The 21,819-nt window shown below is 38.1% G+C and overlaps 1 protein-coding gene and 1 long non-coding RNA gene across 13 annotated transcripts in view; one reads left to right on the top strand and one right to left on the bottom strand.

Moving 5' to 3' along the window:
* Positions 1-21,819, bottom strand: part of LOC107127321 (uncharacterized) — a 415,876-nt gene that overhangs the window by 175,339 nt on the left and 218,718 nt on the right. The window lies entirely within an intron of this gene.
* NFIA (nuclear factor I A) overlaps positions 10,046-21,819 on the top strand; it is a 607,688-nt gene continuing 595,914 nt past the window's right edge. For all 5 annotated transcript variants that reach the window (XM_045386128.3, XM_074005410.1, XM_065521609.2 and 2 more), the window contains exon 1: positions 10,046-20,460. In XM_045386128.3, coding sequence (XP_045242063.1) covers positions 20,365-20,460 — 96 coding nt within the window. In that variant the 5' untranslated portion in view covers positions 10,046-20,364. The remainder of the gene's footprint in view (positions 20,461-21,819) is intronic.

Here is a 21,819-nt window from a genome sequence, read left to right as displayed (position 1 = left end):
GTATAAATTATCACTTGTCTAATGATTTTCACCATTTTAAACACAGTAACCAGATTTAACAGAAAGGTAAAGAATCCGTATCAGACATCATACATGTTACTTCTTCCTATATATAAATTTCAGGGTAATATAAATTTTAACTATTACAAAGTTAATAGTTCTTCATCTGCCACCTATGATTGCTATAAATACCATACCAATGGATGTATCTCCAGAACCAGAAGACAGAGAAGCAAGAAAAAGTACCCTCCATGTCACTGGGAAATGATTCTTTATTGAGTAGGAATCTCCATATTAAAGCTTTTTGAAAAGAAAGAGTTCAAAAATTGACTAATTCGTCTCTTCTTTTACCTAAATACTTCTGTTGTTCAAATATTTCCCACATTCTAAAATAGGGACTAGCTTCAACATTGGCAATGACACAAACCGCAAACCTTTAAAGCATGTTTCAGGGACATATATTAAGAGATTTTTTTTTTTAAAAAAAAGTTTTTCCTTGAGGTCCAGAAGATGTTAGTCATAAGAACAGATGTTTAGGGTTGCATATGTCAGCCCTCAACACCAGATCCTGAGTGACAGAGGTGCCCCTGTGCTCTTAAATAAATCTGTCTTTTTGTATTTGTGGTATGCATTATCTTTCAGTACAAGACCTAGAGCAGGGATTCCTATAGCTTAGGTCTAAAGATGTTATTAAACCTATTCATGGGACCTTGGGGCATACTTGCTGGGCAATGTTGAGAGAGAGGATACGTTAGGGGGAGAATTGCATAAATAAAAAGGAGGTCATAGGTAGGATAATAAGGTGTGTGTGTCTTTGCACATATGAGGGTGGAGTGAGCAAGTTTTAATTTCTCATTATTTAAGAGATATAGAAGAGTGACATCATCAAGATAGAGGAATAGGAAACCCCAAACCCCATTCCCCTACAGAAACATTAACTAAACAACAATATACAGACAAAAAGTATTTATGAGAACCTAGAAATCAGTTAGGAAGTCACAATACCCCCAGGCAATCTCAAAGCCAAGAGCAGCTGCATTGAAATAGGTAAGAAATTCATTTCATTTCAACAATGTTAGCCCCTCCCCCAAGCCAACACATCTCTGGGAGGAAAAACCCAACATACAGCTTCTCTTGTGACAGGTAGAGAAAAGAATGAAATGTATGTTCAAAGTTTCAGCTTTGGGGGGGCTGCCCAAGGAACTGGTTTCTGTCTCACCTGACTCAGAAGATTCATGGGAACTGACATACATTGGATGCCTGGGAGCCACAGAGAGCAAAAGAGAGTCAGTGGCTTGTGGCAGTGCCAGAGAACTTGTAATATCACCGATAGAAATTAGCACGGCTTGTTGTAATCAGGAGTAAGCACCTAGCTGTGGCTTTTTCCCTGGGAAAAAAAAGAGGAGGGTGGTGTGTGTGTCCAGCATTCTGCCTTTTCAGGGGGTTTCCTGAGGGACGAGTTTTTGCCTCATCTGGTTCAGAGTCCTAATGGGAAACCAACATACCTCATGTGCTTAGGGCCATAGGGACCAAAAAAAAAAAAACCTAAAAACGCAGTTGCTTGTGGTTGCACCAGAAAACTCATAATACTAGAGATAGACACCAGAGGGAGCAAGAGATTACAATCTCTGAAAAAAAAAAACAACTTGCAAGCCTCTCTAATTGGGAGAAACCAAAGAAAACACATCTCCAGAAAAGACATGAGAGGTCCTCGCAATCTCTAGCTGAGATAACTGGTGAAGTTATTTCCCTATATGAAGTCAGTGAGTAAAGACTAGGAGAGATGGCTGTTTTTCAAATGCATGAATACCAACACAGTTACAAGACACATAAAGAAATAGGGAAACATATCTCAATCAAAGGAACAAAATAAATCTCTAGTAAACAACCCTAAAGAAATAGAGGTATACGAAGTACCTGACAAAGAATTCAAAATAACCATCACAAAGATGTTAGAAAAATGATAAATGAACAAAATGAGAATATCAACAAAGAGAAAAAATTTTAAATAACCAAGAGCAATTTTGGAGCTTAAGAACACAACAGCTGAATTGAAAATTTCACTAGAGGGGTTCAACAGTAAAAGTGATGAAGCAGAAAAAAAGAATCAACAAAAACAGATCACTTCAGATTACCCACTCAGAAGAACAAAAGGAAAAAAAAAATGAAAATGAATGAAGAAAGCCTAAGGGGCTTACGGAACCCCATTAAGCAGACTAATTACACATTATAGCTACTCCAGAAGGAAGCGAGAGAAAGAGAGAGATTGAGAGAGAATGACAATGGCATAAAGATTATTTGAAGACATAATGGCTGAAATTTTCCCAACTTTGGGGAAGGAAATGGACATACAGATAAAAGAAGCCTAAAGGATCCCAATTAAGATAAACTTGTAAAATTCTACATCACAGTCAAATTGCCAAAAGTCAAAGACAACGAGAGAATTTTGAAAGCAGCAATAGGAAAGCTACTCACCACATGAAAAGGATTCTACATAAGAATATCAATGGGTTTCTCAGCAGAAACCTTGCAGGCCAGCAGGAAATAGGAGAATATATTCAAAGTGCTAAAAGTAAAAAACAGAAAAATAAAAATGAAAAAAGAATACTATATATGGCAAAACTGACATTCAAAAATGAAACAGAAACACTGAATTTCCCAGATAAAAGCTGAAGGAGTTCCTCACCATTAGACTTGCACGAAATGCTATAGAGAGTCCTTCAAGTTGAAATAAAAGGATGCTAGACAGCAACACAAAAACATGTGAAGGTATAAAGCTTGCTGGTAAAGGCAAATGTATAAACAAATACAGAATATTGTAATGGTGGTCCATAAATCACTTTTAATTATAGTATAAGAGTTAACACAAAGTGTGAAGGAGAAAGAAGTTAAAGAGTATAGTTCTATGTGATTGCAGTTAAGTTGTTACCAGCTTAAAGTAGATTGTTATAACTATAAGTGTTTTATGTAAGCATCATGTTAACTACACAGAAAATACACATAGAAGATACATAAAGGAAATTTAAAAACAATTCAAAACATGTCAATACCAAAATGACAACACAAAGAGAGAAAGAAAAAGAACAAAAAACTACAAGACAGAAAACAATTAACAAAGGCAATCTAAAGTCCTTCTCTATAAGTAATTGCTTTAAATGTAAATGGATTAAATTCCCAATCATAAGACATAGAGTGGCTGAATGGATTTTTAAAAATCAAGATCTCACTATACACTGCCTATGGGAGACTCACTTTAGATTTAAAGACATATGTAGACTGAAAGAAAAGGATAGAAAAATATAGTCCATGAAAATGGTAACCAAAAGACAGCAGAGGTGGCTATGCTTATATCAGAAAAAATAAGCTTTAAGATAAAAACTGACACAATAGACATAAGAGGACATCATATAATTATAAAAGGGGCCAATTTACCAGAAAGATAAATCAACTATAAACATATATGTACCCAACATCAGAGCACCCAAACCCATGAAGCAAATATTAACAGAACTGAAGGAGAAACAGACAGCAATGCAATCATAGTAGAAGATTTGAATACCTCACTTTCAGTTATAGCTAGAACATCCAGACTGAAAATCAAAAAGCAAAGAGCAAACTTGAACAACCCTATGAATCAGATAGATCTAATAGACAGATAAAGAACATTCCAACCAATAGCAGCAGAATTCACATGCTTCTCAAGTTCACATGGACATTCTCCAATATACATCACATATTAGGCTACCAAACAAGTACTAGCAAATTTGAAAAGACTGAAATCATACCAATTTCCAACCACAATAGAATGAAAACTAGAGACCAATAACAGAAGGAAAACTGAGAAATTCACAAATACATGAAGGTAATCATATACTTCTCGACAATCAAGGGACCAAAGAAGCAATTAAAAGGAAGATTAGAACATATCTTAAGACAGATAAAAACAAAACCACAACATACCAAAGCTTATGCAAATAAGCAAAAGTCATACTAAGAAGAAAGTTTATAGTGATAAATGCCTACATTAAAAAAGAAGAAAGATCTCAAATAAATAACCTAACTTTATATCTTAAGGAATTATAAGAACTGTAAGGAACAATAAAAGCAAACTAAATCCAAAGTTAGCAGAAATGAAGAAAAACAAGATTATAACAGAAATAACTGAAACAGAGAATAGTAAACAACAGAAAGAAATCAATGAAACTGAGAGTTGGCTTTTTCAAGAGATCAACAAAAATGACAAATCTTTAGCTATACTAAGAAAAAAATGGGGAGACCTAAATAAAATCAAAAATGAAAGTGGAAATATTACAATTGATGCTACATCAATAAAAACAATTATAAGATATAGCTAAGAAAAATTATATGCCAACAAATTATATGCCTGGAAGAAATGGATATTCCTGAAACATATAACCTACCAAGTCTGAATGCTGAAGAAATAAAAAGAGCAAACCTAAACCAGTAAGAACAAACCTATAACTAGTAAGCAAATTGAATCAGTAATTAAAAACCTCAAAGAAAAGCCCAGAACTAGATGGCTTCACTGGATAATTCTATCAAACATTTAAAGAGGAACTGATGCTAGTATTTCGCAAACTATTCCAAAAAATTGAAGGGAAGAGAACATTTTCAAACTCATTTTATGAGGTCAGCATCACCCTAATACCAAAGACAAAGACACTATGAGGAAAGTAAACTAGAGGCTAATATCCCTGATAAACATACATGCTAAAATCTTCAACAAAATACTAGCAAAGAGAATTGTACAGCATATTGAAAAAATCAAACACTATGACCAAGCAAAGATGGTTCAACATATGACATCAATCAATGTGATACACCACATTAACAGAACTAAGGTTTAAAATCACATGATCATCCCAATAGATACAGAAAAATCATTTGACAAAATTCAACATGCAGTCATGATAAAATCCTAAAAAAATTAGAAATAGAAGGAAATTACCTTAACATAATGAGGGCCATACATGATAAGATCATGACTAGTATCATACTAAATGATGAAAAACTAAAAACTTTTCTTTAAGATCAATAACAAGGCAAGGTGCTCATTCTCACCACTCCCATTAAATATCGTACTGTAAGTCCTAGCCAGAGCAATTAGGCAAGAAAAGGAAATACAAGGCATCCAAATCAGAAAAAAAGAAGTAAAATTATCTTTACTCACATATGACATGCTCTTATATAGAGAAAATCATAAAGATTTCACATAAAAATACTGTTAGAACTAAAAAATGAATTCATTAATGCTGCAGGATATAAACTCACCATTAAAAAATCAGTTGCAATGAATAATCCCAAAAGGAAATTAAGAAAATAATTATATTTATAAAAAATCAAAAAGTAAAATATTTAGAAATTAATTTAACTAAGGAGATGAAAGACTTATATACTGAAAACTAAAGAATATTGATAAAGGAAATTAAAGAAGATATAAACAAAATGAAAGGTATCCATGTTCTTAAACTGGAAGACTTAGTATTGTTAAAATGTCTCTACTACCCAAAGAGATCTACGAATTCAATGCCATCCCTATCAAAATCCCCAGTGTCTTTTTTTTTTTTTTCAGAAATAGTAAAAACAATCCTAAAATTGATATGGAATCACAAAGGACCCTAAATAGCCCAAATAATCTTAAGAAGAAGAACAAATCTGGAGGACTCACACTTCCTGACTTCAAAACACATTACAAAGCTGCAGTAATCAAAACAGTATGGTATTAACATAAGGACAGAGATGTGACCAATGAAACAGAATACAGAGCCCAGAAATAAACCCACACATATATGGTCAAATGATCTTTGACAGAGACACCCATCTACACATGGGGTAACAACAGTCTCTTCAACAAATGGTGCTGGAAAAACTGGATATCCACATGCAAAAAAATGAAAATAGACCCTTATCTTACACCATACACAAAAATGTACTCAAAATGGCTTAAAGACTTAAATGTAAGACCTGAAACTATGAAATTTCTAAGAGAAAACATAGTGGAAAACTTCATAACATTGATCTTGGCAATGATTGTTTGGATATGACACCAAAAGCACAAGCAAAAAATAGACAAGTAGGGCTGCATGAAGCTAAAAATCTTCTTCACTGCAAAAGAAAGAATGAATAGAGTAAGAAGACAACCTACAGAATGAAAGAAAATATTTGCAAACTATATAACTTAAAAGGGGTTAATATTCAAAATATATAAGGAACTCCTACAACTCAAGAACAACACCACCAAAAAAAAAAAAGCCAATTAAAAGGTGAGCAAAGTACTTCATTAGACATTTCTCCAAAGACATACAAATGGCCAGCAGGTACATGAGAAATGTTCAACATCACTGATCATCAGGGAAATGCAAATCAAAACCACAATGAGGTATCACTCACACCTGTTAGGATGGCCATTATTTTTTAAAAAATAATAACAAGTGCTGGCAAGGATGCTGAAAAATTGGAACCCTTGTGCATTATTGGTAGAAATGTAAAATGGTATAGTTGCTATAGAAAACAGCATGGAGGTACCTCAAAAAATTAAAAACAAAATTACCATATCATTCAGCAATCCACTTTGGGGTATTCATCCAAAATAATTGAAATCAGGATCCCAAAAATATTTGCACTCTCATGTTTATTGCATCATTATTCACAATAGCCAAAAGGTGGAAACAACCTAAATGTCTATCTATGGGTGAATGGATAAAGAAAATGTGATATAAACATACAGTGGAATATTATTCAGGCTTTAAAAAGATGAACCTTGAAGACATTGTGCTAAGTGAAATAAGCTAGTCACAGAAGGGCAAATACTGCATGATGCCACTTATCCAAGATATCTAAAGTAGTCAAACCTTTAGACACAGGTAGAATGGTGGCTGCCAGTGGATGGGGTTAGGAAAAAATGGGGAGTTGCTAATCTATAGTCATAGAGTTTCAGTCATGCAAGATGAAAAAGTTCTAGAGATCTGCTGTACAACAATGTGTGTATAGTTCACAATACTGTGCTGTACACTTAAAAATGGTTAATAAGGCAGATTTTATGTTTTTCAATACAATAAAAAATAAATTTTTAAAGAGAGATATAAACATAGCTAAAATCTAAAAGCAGTTAGTCATCTATACTAATCTAGATCATCCATTCCAATGGTTTTTAAAACTTTAAGTAACAGAGGAATCATTTTTCACTTAAAATTTTCCAGTAAACCCAATAACAAAACCATAAAAGTAGAACTGTGTGTGTTGAGTTGTGTTGGATGGGAGGGAACCAGAGCTCCTCATTTTATAAAGAAACTGAGGCCCTGGGAGGAAAATGGATTCACCCTGAAGCACATGGTGGGTTAATGGCATGGCCCTGGCTACAATCAACATCTCCTGGTTACTAGCTCAGTGTTCTTTGCATTTTCATTAAAGCTCTTGTGCCTAATCTGGAAAACACCCAGATAACCATAAAAGGAAACAGATGAAGGTACATGCAATTGAGTTACGGAAGGAGAGGGAGTTTCTAAGACTAATCACCAGTCAATAGATTTCCAGTTTCAATGGTTTTTTAATATCAAATTTGTTTTCATTATGTATTAATGAACTTTTACTAACATTATTTATTATTTATTAACATTTATTAAAAGAATTTTTGAAATTGCACAGAAACAAAAAAGGAGAAAAACTTATAATCCTACCAATTATATAAACAACTCTTAACATTTGAATGTGTCTTCTGTCTCTTAAAGAACAGATTGTTATTTTTCACCAAATTGTGCTCATTCTGTATGTCCAATTTTGTATCATGCTTTTTTCACAATATTATAGCATAAGCATTTTCCATTTGTAAATAACATTTTCTTTCATGGCTACATAATATGCTCTGAAGTAGTCATGCCATGCAGAAGATTTTTTTCTAAATTTGTTCACCATTCAAATAATACTAAAATGAACATATATCTGTGTACATAATGGTTGAACAATGTGTATGATAGTATACTAGAGGTAGAATTGAGTTTAAGAATTTGAAGATTTTGGGCTGGGCACAGTGACTCATGCCTGTAATCCCAGCACTTTGGGAGGCCGAGACGGGTGGATCACGAGGTCAGGAGATTGAGACCATCCTGGCTAACACCTGGCCATTAGGGAAAAGGTGGAAAATTGCCAAACATGGATGTGGAAACCCTTTTTCTACTTCCCATGAGAGTCAGTCCATGATACCCTGGAAAAGGGTGTGTTCATTGTGTTGGGACGATGAAGAATAAGGCAGTAACTAGTCTCCTGGACTTGTCCCACCAAGGACCAGAGAAGAGATACCAACTAGAGAATCTGAGTTCCCATGGATTCCTGAGTCATTTACATCATATTCACTGCCAGTGAAATGCCGAGATAACAATGGCTCAAAAATTAAGACGGCTTCTTTTTAAAATGTTATAACAAATAAAAGAATCCCATTGAGAACACAAAGGAAAAAGAAATTAAAGAGCCAGGAGGTGGAGGTATGAGGGGGTAGGGACTCTAAAAGCCTTCTTTCGGCTCCATATCAAACAGATTTGCTCTTTTTAAGAGATTATGGAAGCTTGGGTTTGTTCTCCAAAGCATTCCTTTGAAGCAAAGAGTTTAATCATCACACACCGTTAATGTTTCAGATTTGGGGGTTTCTCTTTTTTTCTTTTCTTGACTGGGTGCTCTAAGGGAGAGTTTCTTTGAGATGAAAACATGTGGAATAAGAAACACCAGTGGTTCACTCCACTGCTGCCTTGTGCTTCCTCTCCCCTCTCCCAAATCCTCTTCCTCACAGGTACAAGGCCTCAGAGAGATGCCAACACCCGCTTCTACCACGAGACTCTTTAAAGGTTCAAAGATTTGACGAGATGTGTTCAGAGTCACACTCCAAACACCTCTTTTATTCATTCACTGAACTCTTGCATCTGCCAAGAAAGGTGACAATCACTGGACAACTGAAGAAGAATCCAAGAAATGCCCAACATTGCCCTCATTGCCTTATATTCCTTTCCCCATCCCCTGTTGTTTCTGAAGGAGAAGGAGTACTCCTGGATCTACCAGGTTCAAACAGGGCACGAAACCTACTCACTGTCATTGGAGAAAAGAGTTGAGCTATGGACCATAAATTCTAAGCCCAAATTTGCCACTGACTTTAAGTAGGTCATTTGATTTCTCTGGGTACAGGTGGATCCTATGACATACCATGGAGATTCCCTCCCACCTATTGGGAATATTAGTAGCTGACAGCTCTCAGCTGAAACTCCTTTGCACTTTTTCTTTGCTTGGAAAGCATTGTCCAGCCCAGAGTCTCTTCCTTTTCCCTGAAATAGCTCTCATTCAATTGCTGGTGAGCCATTATAGGAGTACAATATCCTCATCCCCTTGCTCTAATTTGGGACAGTTCTGCAATGCCATTCCAGTTTCCACGTTTCCTGTAGGATTAGCTAGAACTTCATCTAGCCATCTCCTCCCTCTGCCCAATTTTCCTTCCTTTACTTACCTGCAGGTGTTGATCCTGATTCATCCCAGTAAAGTTCTTGCAATTCTCATACAAGTCTCTTCACAATTCTCATACAAGTCTCAAAGTCTGCCTTCAGAGAACCTACCTGGGACCCTGGCCCATAGCTTCCCTATCTATGTAATAAGAGGACTCTACCAGATGACCTCCATTTCTGTCTGTAAGCATAAGTGAAGTACAATGATCCAACTGCCGGGTCTATAATACAATCAGCAGAAGCAGCAGCAGCAGGGACTCACATGCATCTGAATGCAATTGAATTACCTGAACACATCTTTCAAACACTGTGAAACAATCAGTGAAGTGGCAAACAGAGACACCAAAAATTGGGTCTCTAGGTTGAAACCCTATCTCTGTCACTAACTTGCTCAGTGACCCCAGATAATTCTCTCTGCTGGGCTTCATTTTCTTAAATACGAAATAAGAGGCTTTATCATATTTCTATCATATATCATATTTCCCCCCCCCCTTCATTTTAGATGAAATTACGTGATTTCTGCTTTGAAAAGAAAAAAAAGGGCCGGCAAGATGGCTGCGCCCGAGAAGATGATGTTTCCAGAGAAACCAAGCCACAAAAAGTACAGGGCCGCCCTGAAGACAGAGAAACGAAAGAAACGTCGGCAGGAACTTGCTCGACTGAGAGACTCAGGACTCTCACAGAAGGAGGAAGAGGAGGACACTTTTATTGAAGAACAACAACTAGAAGAAAAGCTATTGGAAAGAGGAGAGACGGAGTCTCGCTCTGTTGCCAGGCTGGAGTGCAGTGTAGTGTTCTTGGCTCACTGCAACCTCCGCCTCCCGGGTTCAAGCGATTCTCCTGCCTCGGCCTCCCAAGTAGCTGGGACAACAGGTGTGCACCACCACACCCAGCTAATTTTTGTATTTTTAGTAGAGACAGGGTTTCACCATATCGGCCAGGATGGTCTTGATCTCTTGTGATGAAGCGATCCACCTGCCTTGGCCTCCCAAAGTGCTGGGATTACAGGCGTAAGCCACTGCACCTGGCCTGTAATTGTTTTTGAAAACAGGAAAAAAAAATTAACAAATGTAAAAAGGGAAAGGGCTTTAATAATTGCAACACACCCAAAGATAGCCACTGTTAAGAAAGAGAAAAGGAAAGTGTAAATGTACTTTACATGGGTCTTTCTATAATGGCATGATATTTATACATATTTTTCTATAAATTGCTTTCCTGCTAAATTTATAGTGCATTTATTTAAGTCTTGATGCAGGAATCTAATTCAGCTATTTCAGTAGCAATACAGTACCCACTGTACAGATGTAGCATAATTTATTTGCTATTCATAGTTTATTCATTCGTAATTTATAGTTCTCTACTGATGGACTTTCAGGTTATAATGGTTTCCGACTCTTATATAAAAAGTTGCAGTAAGCATCCATGTTTATATATCCTTGGTAATTGTCAAATTATTTCCTTAAGAAAATGACTAAAAATGAGATTGTTAGAATCAAAACGTAAGTCCATGTAAAATGTAGATGGCCAGGTAGAAAGGGCTCCCTGGTTTGCAGTTTGCAGTCCTTCTGGCAGTGAATGTAGGGGTTCATCTCCCCATACCTTCACTCATACTAGGCATTAGCAGTTTATAAAATTCCTGTAGTGAAAAGTTATATTTCACTGTTTCAAATGCACATTTCTGAATTAGGTAGAGTATCTTTTTATATGTTTTATTACCAATTTGTAGATTGCTCAAGTCTCACACCTTTCTCTTTTGTGATACATGTTTTTTTAAATTTTTGTTTTGTTTTGTTTTGTTTTGTTTGAGACAGAGTCTCGTTCTGTCGCCAGGCTGGAGTGCAGTGGTGTGATCTCGGCTCACTGCAACCTCCACCTCCCGGGTTCAGGCGATTCTCCTGCCTCAGCCTCCCGAGTAGCTGGGACTACATGTGTGCACCACTACACCCAGTTAATTTTTTTTGTACTTTTAGTACAGATGGGGTTTCACCGTGTTGGTCAGGATGGTCTCGATCTCTTGACCTCATGATCCACCCACCTCGGCCTCACAAATTGCTGAGATTACAGGTGTGAGCCACTGTGCTCAGCCGAAATTTCTTAATGTCTCTAAGCTTCCGTTTCCTTGTCTTTAATATGGAGATAAAGTCAATCATAGTATCCACCTCACAGAATTGTGAAGATTAAATGAAGTGATGGATGTATAGTGTTTAACACAGTGTCAGCAGATGAGAGGTGCTGTGATAGTTCTAGTTCTTATTATTATAGATTTCTGTTATGATGAAGACAATAGATATGGTATTAAATAAGAAAGTAATTTTTTTCCTGTTTATTTGAAATGCTTCTTTTAAATCACATACACGTATCTTTGTGCTCCTTAGATCTTTATTTCTTTATGAGTTGCATACTATTGTTGAAAAGCAAGAAAATTATGTAAAAATACTGTAAGTTATTAAATTTTAAAATTTTTAACATTTAAAAGAAAAGAAAAAAAAGTTCAATTTTGGAAAAATCATTTTGTCATTCACCATGAACTAAAAGCTCACATTAAGCATCTCATTATTCATGACCCTGCATAGCACCCTCTTCAGTCCTTGCCCTTAGGGAATATGCGGTCTAAGGCTGGTTGACCTGTACTGGAGTCACAAATGAGGCATACTCTCTAGATCAATGTGCCACTCATCCACAAAGGAGAAACCTGCTATAATTTACAAGGTTATCACATATTCAAAGAATAACTAGAAGGAAATAGAAACTAACATACATTGAGCACTGGTTAAGTGCCTATCAAAGACTCTCGTCCTCTCATGTGGATTATAGTTCATTTACTTCTGACAACAGTCCCTGAAAGTCTGCCATCGCCATCCCCATTTCAGATGTAGCCTGCAGAGAGGGTGTGACAACTGGGAGTCAAGCAGCGAGCATGTGGAAGAACCAATACTAGAACCCCAGCGTGGTTCTGTCACACTGTAATGTACTTGCCTGCTCCTCTGTCTCCTCAGTGAGAGTTGGGAGCTCCTTGAGGGCAGTCCCTGTTGCTTTCTTCTTCACATCCTGAACATCTAGTGTGATGGCAAGTACCTGTTACTAAATACATGTTTATAACATTACTTAAGTAAGGTCTCTTGACTTCTCCTGTTGCTACTTCTATCACACTGTCATGCAATCGGCCTTGCTACTTCACCTCCAAATTTTTCTAAAAATTATTCATCTTGAGACAGGCAGAAGATCAATCTCAAATAATAAACATGTAGCTCATTATGGTCTCCCAACTTACATGGTGATATGAGTCATTTGGCCACCTTGGGATTTAATAGCTGGCTGACAAGCCTCAGCACTGTCAACACGCATGAGATTGGCTCACTTGGGCCAGCTGGGCAAGGGTTTCCATTGATTATTCCTAAAACTCATTATGCTTTTGAAAGCCATTTCATTTTAAGATGGTTTAAATACATCCTTCTTATCATTTTTAAGCATGGCCACAAAAAGCATCCTAAAGATATTTGATCATTCAATTACACTAAATGAGGCCAATGTATAGGCTGCTGCCTCAGAGGTTATCATGCTTAATAAAACATACTTTATAAACCCCATGAAGGCTGTAATTAAATTTACAAGCAGCCTTCCCCACAACTTTAACAAAAGATGTCTGAATGGTGTGTGTGTGTGTGTGCGCATGTATGTGTGTGTGTGTGTTTTAAAGTGTCCTGTTCCATAAGGATTATAGCTCCCCTGCTGTTTGGAAAAGACAATTTCACTTGTAACACTAATAACTTGAGCAGGGGAGAAGCTGGCCTGGTGAATGGAATGCACTTCACTGCACATCTTGGCTCAGCTAGAAATCGGAAACAGATGGTCCTTGCGGCTGGTTTCCCACTCGAGCCCGCTCACTGCCAGCCTGTGGTCTTCTGTGGGCTGCTGCTGGCAGTCTGTGACTTGAACATAGTAGGACAGTGGCAAAAGAAATCAAATCTTTTCCAATGAGCAGCAAGTTATAATGAAATTTGACAGATCTGACATTCTATACCCAACATCTAGTTAGAATATATTAACCTTTAGTTTTCTTAAGCGTCTTGCATAGAAGTTGTGAATATACTTATTAGAGGGTTATGTTGTATGTGGGTTTTTTTTTTCCTTTTTTTTTTCTTTTTAAACAGGGGGCAGAGGGTTTCATCCAATCTTGGGTGGCAGCCGGTTAACAGAAAATGCAAAGAAAGTAAAAGTCAAAGAATTTCTAAATGGAAATGAGGCACAAGATCTGCCGCCAAGAAGAAAACTGATTCTGTGCAGGACATTGTGGGTGAGTCTCTGCCAAAAATAAATTATCAATATTTTCCTCGCACAATACAGATAGATTGATTGAGCGATAGATATATATCCATATCCACGTATATGTATATATAGCTGATCAAAAATCTGGGCAATCTCTGGGCAAATTATTAAAGTAGATGGGGCTCTCTGGACCCTCTGGCATTTTCTTCAATTCTGCCCTTTTCAGCTTTGCAGCATTCACTTTTGTCACACAGTGAGAAAACCATGCCAGGTGACTTGGGATGCTGGTTTCTTTAAGTCACCACACTCACACCCAGTAATGATGTGTACCTGTGCAGAGGATTTTGCTGCCTTCATCAAAAAAGGATAAATCTCCCACAAAACACCTTCACACTCTTCTGAGCTTTGGAGGAACTAGACTTTCCATCCTTTTGTGTTGATTCTTCTTTTTATCCCAACACTTACATGTGAATATGTCCCGACTTGAAGGTTTAGACGGTGATGGCCTGAACACCATCTTAGGATTTTCCACCTGATTAAGGTTAGAGGAAAGATCTAGGTGTTAACACTAGTAAATGCCTCTTAATACAGCTTTTATATTCTGTTCTATTCTTTTCTTTTTTTTTTTTTTTTTTTTTTTTTTTGCGACGGAGTCTGGCTCTGTGGCCCAGGCTGGAGTGCAGTGGCGCGATCTCGGCTCACTGCAAACTCCGCCTCCCAGGTTCACGCCATTCTCCTGCCTCAGCCTCCCGAGTAGCTGGGACTACAGGTGCCTGCCACCGCGCCCAGCTAATTTTTTGAATTTTTGGTAGAGACGGGGTTTCACCTTGTTAGCCAGGATGGTCTCGATCTCCTGACCTCGTGATCCGCCCACCTCGGCCTCCCAAAGTGCTGGGATTACAGGCGTGATCTTTTCTTTCTTTTTAATCTTGGATACCCATTGCTCTAAACTGAATGTTTCTGCAGCTTCAGCCACAGGGTACATTTCTAATTTCATGTTTTCCATGAGCCTGGTGATTCAAAGCCATACATATCTGTTAAGCTCAACATTCAACTCTACGTGAAAAATAAAAAATATCCAAGGCAGGAAGATCACTTGAGACCAGGGGTTCAAGACCAGCCTGGGTAACAAAGCAAGCACCCGTCTCTCTAAAAAAAAAACAAAAAAACAAAATCAATTAGCCAGGTGTGGTGGTGCACACCTGTGGTCCCAGCTACTTGGGAGGCTGAGGTAGGAACATCAGTTGAGCCCAGGAGTTCGAGACCACTGTACTCCAGCCTGGGTGACAGATAAATCTTATCTCCAAAAAAATGAATAAAAAATAAAAATTATCTTCTGAGAACAAGCTGGTTGGAACAGCAAAAGCATGGCTTTTTATTATACAGACATAGGGTTGAATCTTGGCTCTTGTTCTGTAGCGTGTGTCTTTAGCCAAGACTCTTACCTTTTCGACCCTGATATGCAAGTTAAAAATCATAATAACAACCTCCTATGGTTGTTGTGAAGGTTAAATGATACCCAAAAGTACCTTTAAAAACTGTATGACATGTAGCAGGTGCTAAATCCTGTTACTTCTCTCCGTTTTTGGTTCAGGAGGCAACACCAGAGAGGTGAAGCTCTGAAGTCATTATTCCTAGGCTTCAATCCTCCTTCTGTCACTATCTCTGGAGCCCTAAGCAAACTTCATCTCTTGGAGTCTGTTATCCTCTTTGTAAAATGGAGTTAATAATAGGTCCTACCTCATAAGGACTCACAAGGAAAAACAAAACACACATAAAGATCTTAGAACAGTGCCTGGCCAAGAGGAAACACTCAGTAAACATGAGCTGTTACATACGAAATCAAATTGCTCTTCTCCTAGACTTTCAAATTTCCAATGGTCCTAGAAACAGCACTTGAAAAGAAAGAGAAAATAAGTTTTAGTGCCTGCATCACATACGTTGCTATTAAATGGGTGAATAAATGAATGAAAGACACATTTTCATCAAAGACAAATAATAATACAATCAGTTGATGCAAAGTACTAATGGATGGTGCAGATAAGGAAGGCAGCAGGGCACCAAAGGTGCTAGGGGTCACTGTGAGCTGGCGTCCTAAGGAGGGTGTTACCTTGGAAAGGGAGATCATGTCCAAGGAGGGCAATAGCTTGAGCCAAGGTAAAAGACAAGGCTGTGTAAATAGAATAATGTGAATTTCAAAGCGGCTAATGTCCTGTGAGTTTTTATTCTCATTCTCTGTGTAGGAAGCCCCTACTCTGCCCAGCACTGTGCTTGGCCTTATAGCTACTCAGATGGGCAAGATACAGTCCCTGCCCTTAAGAATCTCAAGGTCCTTTGGGAGGCCAAGGCGGGCGGATCACAAGGTCAGGAGATTGAGACCATCCTGGCTAACACGGTGAAACCCCATCTCTACTACGAATACAACAACAAAAAAATTAGCTGGGCGTGGTGGTGCGCGCCTGTATTCCCAGCTACTCAGGAGGCTGAGGCAGGAGAATGGTGTGAACTCGGGAGACAGAGCTTGCAGTAAATGGCGATCAGGCCACTGCACTCCAGCCTGGGCAACAGAGCGAGACTCCGTCTCAAAAAAAAAAAAAGGATCTCAAGGTCCAGGAGGAAAAACAGACTAGGAGGCAGATGATTCCAGAAGAAGGTGCTAATAGCTGCAATGGAGCAAGGCACAGGTTATTATGGAAGAACAGAGGGAAGGGATCCAACTGACTCTCACAGCACAGGACCAGAAGGGGCAAGAAAGGGGGCTTCCCTCAACAGGGGAATAATTGTAACAAGACATCAATAACAGCACAATAACTTTAGTTGAGCACTCATTACATATCAGGAAATATGTACCTTATGCATTTTTTTTGCTTCTAACTACACTACACACACACACACACACACACACACACTTAATAACGATTATTATCTTCATTTTCCTAATTATGATAGGACACAGAATCAGAGTGGTTAAGTAACCTGGGAGAGGTCACACAGTAACCAAGAGAGCCTGGATATGGACAACTGGATTGCAGAAGCAGTGCTCTCAATCTCTCTATGGCCCAGGCTCTGAAAATCACGAATATTCCATATTATATCTCCTTTTAGCAATATATAACAAAAACCAAAACCTCTCCTCGGTATTTGTATTGTACACCTGTTGACAGCAGAGTCTTCGAGGCCTTTATCCAAATGCACTGCAGCAATGACACAGATGGAAATTCACCATCCTCTGAGTTTTCTTGGGTTCTTCCCATTCAACAAAAGGGGATAGCTTATTAAGGGAGCACTGGTGATGATGACCTGAATGAGGCTGGAAAGCGACTTGCATTTTGCCTGAGGCTTCATGTTATAAGGACACAATTCCCTTTCTAATGCTTCCCCATTGTCACTCAGGAAATAGTCCTCATCACCTGACTCCCTATCTAGGGGAAGTCCCACTTCTTATAAAATATACTGAAAGGAAATAAGAAAGGCCAAATTTTGATGGGCTTATTTCTTGATGAGAGCGCTGTTTTTGCCTTGGATTCATTCATGTGCAGTGGGAAGAAGTATTCAAATGACAAGAGTTAAATTCAAAACATGTAGCCGCTTTCTGTTATATTTTTTTTTCTAACTGAAGGCAAACCATTTAGATGTTTGTTTCCAAAAAGGCATCTGTCAGCAATCAAAGGGGAAAAATGCATAAAGCAAATGCAATTGTTTGGAGTAGCATTTCCTGGATCATGTTAAATGCTTGAATTGCTCCCCATTATGCTCACCAAATAATTTTATTTCCCACAATAATTGCAATATTTAACATGTTTTATTTAATCTTGTTTTAAGGCTATTAACAAAGGGCCACACTGTGAAAAGATTGATTGCTGCATGGGAAGGACAGCTTCCACCAGCCTCTTAGAGAACAATGATAAAGTTAAATGCACCTAATTGTTCTGGATTTAAAATACTATTATCCAATAATATTTATCATTTTTTTGTTCAAACTATGCGCCCTCTCCTGCAAAATCTTCCCGGCTATTCTATCATTCACAGAGAGAAATCTGGAATCCAGCTTACCTTGTGCTCCATTCATTCATAAATAATGGGCATGCATAGGGTGTTCTGAGGCTCAAACATGCAGCGACTCAGACAAGAAACAGCTCCAACTTCAGAGGTTGCTGCAGGATAAACTCAGAAATTGTAAAGCTGTGGACCCACAAGTTCAAGATGTCCACGTGCCTGTATGTCCTGGGAGAAAGCGGAGGAGACCCTAAAACAAGGAAATTTTGTTTTGTCTGCTTGTCAGAGGCAAGTAGGAATGGATGAAGTAGAATCAGAGGTTGGTTGATTCAAAGACAGAATGCTACTTCGTTTCTTTTCTTCTTCTTTTTTTTTTTTCCTCCTTTTTTGTTTGGTTGATGATATTTTACATTTTACATAGAATTTCCAACTTTTTTCCTTATCTTTCTCTAAATGATAAACTCAAGAAAGACTAAATAATTTTAATGATGCTGCAGTTACACATGGCAATAAATGTTTTCATTGGCAAGCTCAGGGCAAGTTTCTGGTAGTAGGTCCATTTGTATTTGTTAGACACAAGCTAACAACATTTCCTGCGCTACTGCAGACTCTTCTTCTGAAAAGACAGGTGACACCAAGGTAATAAAGTATACAAAGATACTTCCTAAGAGTGACGGCAATGTTTACATTTGATAATAATTCTGGCTACCACCTCTCACCCCAATATTATTAGAAGAAATCCCATGACAATAAAGAATGAGAAAGGGAAAAAAATGCCATATTTGTTGTATTTGTGGTTCATTCCTAGAAGCAGCCTGTGCATCATGCTTTAAATTAGAAATATTTTTGGTGCAACAGGATAAAATTTGCCTTAATACAGTTATTTTTGTCAAAAAAGCGTGCTAAATGGTTAAAATAATACCTACTAAAGAAGAGATCAGAAATAGGAAAGCAAAATGCACCAAATTTACCTCTTTTGAACTTAAAATATGCTCTAAACAAGTTTATCTAAATATTATTCAGTCAAAAACATGACCAGAACAAAAAATCCACTGGAAAATTAGGCAGTAAACGCACAACTTTTTAAATAATCACAGTTCGATAGCCCTGAGAAATAGTGATGGACAGATTCTCCCATACTTTGGAGTACCTATATTGAAGGCCCATACCAGAGAAAACTGTAGGTTCTTGGAAATCAAAGGATCGCTTATATTCAGAAAAAAAGAGGATGCATTTGGTGCACATCCACAAAAATTAGGACGTGTTTGGTACCCTGATAAAGGTATTTCTGCAGTTCCTAATGTTACACAATTTGAAAGAATATAACGAATACAAGTCATTCTCTCTGCTTCTTTCTCCTTCTTAGTCCTAAGTAAAATGACTTGAAATGCAGCAATTGTCTGGACTTTTTCTCACTTTAAAAAAAAAAATTATTTTTACAAACATTCTTATTGGTAGGTCCATGTTGCGGTCTACTTTTCCATACTAAAGACAGGATGTGTGGTTAAAAACCCCTGTGAAGAAGATGGCTAGGTTACAGTAAGGAAATCAGAAGTGACTTTCTCTGATTAAGGAAGAGCTCATGTCAAGTTTAGCCTGAATTGTGCTAATCCGAATTGATAATGACTGATTGCTTTGTTTACAAAGAATGGAAAAGTCCAAAATTAATTTATTTAAAAAGACACCAAAAAATATCGGTGGTGCCTAGCCCAGCATAGGTTAGAACTTGTAAAATATCAGTAACGTATTTATTTACTCACATAAAAACATACATCTAAACACAATGCCAGCCAAACCAAAAATCAAGAGACTTGAATGCTGCCATCTCTCGTTTATCTTCCTTCATGACTAAATTAACTAATGAGTTAATTTTTAAAAAATAAAGTAAGGAAAGAGAAATATTTTTTCCTGGAAATTTTTTTTAACTCCTTGGAAAACCTGTTCAGTTGTTCCCAGATTTAGTTTGAGACTTTTCCAACAGAGATGTGTAAGACAGCAAAACTGAACTAAACATTTTTTTAAATGCACAGCTCACGTTCTTGAGAAAAGTGGCTGTGAAAAACAGATACTGAATCAGACTTAAAGTCGAAGAAGGGGGGGTGAATAGGGGGGAAAAAGCCCAAAACATTGCATGATAGTCTCTAAGCAGTTCCATCTGTCAAGCAGAAATTTTAGGCTAATAGCCTGTGGCGATCTCCCTCCGCAGTCCACTACCTGCCTTTGTCCTATTAAATCTCTTTATTCTCCTTAAAAAAAAAAAAAAAAAAAAGAGGGGGGGGATTGGTTGTTGGAAGGAAAGGAAAAACCCTGCAGACCAAAATCATCTGAGTGATGAAGCCCTAATTTTAACCACCTCCCTTTGATGTGTAGCAGTGGGCTCTTGTTTTTTAAAAAGGAGAGAGGAGAAGACAGTGCTAGGAGCAGAAGACTTTTCATCTCCACTTCACCTTGCCACTGGGTCTGTGAGAGATTGGTTCATTGTCAAGGAGATTTTTTTTTTACCCATGATTCCATATGGTATGGACCGGACTACATGTTGCCCCACATGCCACTGCAAATGTTTTCTCAATTAGGTGTCTTATCTCCCGTGAGTTAGCATCAGATGAAGCTTGCTGACAGCGTAATGGCAGGGAAAGCTTCCGACGGCTCCATCAAATGGCAGCTCTGCTACGACATCTCGGCCAGAACTTGGTGGATGGTGAGTTGGCAGCCGGGGCTGCTTTTTTTTTTTTTTTTTTTTTTTTTTCCTTTTCTACTTTCCCTCCCTCTTTGACAAAATGTCCCAGACCTCACATTCATCAAACTCACATTTGATTTTTTTCACACTATTCAGTGAGGCAGCCTCACACTGCTGCCTCTTGCCATCCTCTCTCTGCCACTCTGCGACTTGAGTTTTCAGGAATGCCTCCCCTCGTTTTCCATGGGACAGTATTTGGGGTTTTCTTTTTTTTTTGTTTTTAATTCTTTTTTAAAGAGTATCAGTTGTAAGGTGGAGGTGGATATTTTAGCCAAGTCAGTCTTGGGGGAAAAAATGAGGCATTGGTCCCGGCCCTCAGGTTTTGCCCCCTCTCTCCAGTTTCACATCCCCCTTACTTTTGTTTTCAGGGACTGTGGGGTGTATAGTTTTCTCTGGCTGTGGTATTTTCTGAGGACGCGTGTTGGGCACTGGGGAGAAGCAAGCCCTGAGTGAATGCCAGTCCTGGCCAATTAATTGGATTGCCTAAAGTCACCTGTGAGAGAACTCTGGGTCCCCACTCCCTATTTTCCATCAGGGGACCCACAGCTCCCATCTAACTTTTCTCCGTTTAAATATCAGAGCAGGTTTTCCGTCTCTTAGGCACTCTAGCTCTGAGTGGAAAAGACCCGCACACACTATCTTTTAGTTACTCTGGATACAAATAAAGTTTTAATAAAGTTCTGCCACGCAGCAGCAGAATGAGTTAACTCACATGTCATGGTCCACCAGGACAGACAACCTTTGACATCTTGGATCTATAAGAGGTAGAGTGAGTTGGGAGGATGCACAATAGCTCATTGTCACAGGAGATGCAAGTCCCGTGAGGAAGAGAGTCCTCAAATCATTACTGCCCTCGTTAGGGTGGTGTCCGTTAAGGATTAATTTGTCAGCAGTGCATTTCTAGTTTTCCGTAATTATTATTCTTGCGGCAAGCGTGAATTCTTCCAGGGAGTGGAAAAAAAGTTTGCTGCCAGGACAATGAATGTATTATCCGTTCCTAACTGGACCGTGAACTTCAGCTCATTTCACATAGATATCAGTTTAAGAAAAAAAGAGAGAGAGAGAGAGGGAGAGATGTTGAAGGGGGAGACTGGCGAATGGAATTACAAAACAGGGCATGGTCAGTTTCATTGTAGGATCTGCAGAAAGAGTTCTCTTTTCCCCTTCCTGGACCAATGGTGGTATCATTTTGGCAAGTTGTAGGAATTTGGAGGACTGAGAGACTGTTAAAAGTGAGCTACCACAGGATTCCATCCGGCTGCTTCTTGGGATGCAGTATGTCCATCCTAAGGACTCTTGAGTTAAAGTGGTTGTGGGTAT

Source organism: Macaca fascicularis, chromosome 1, assembly GCF_037993035.2.
Source record: "Macaca fascicularis isolate 582-1 chromosome 1, T2T-MFA8v1.1".
Lineage (NCBI taxonomy): Eukaryota > Metazoa > Chordata > Mammalia > Primates > Cercopithecidae > Macaca > Macaca fascicularis.
This window is presented reverse-complemented; position numbering and strand designations above follow the sequence as displayed.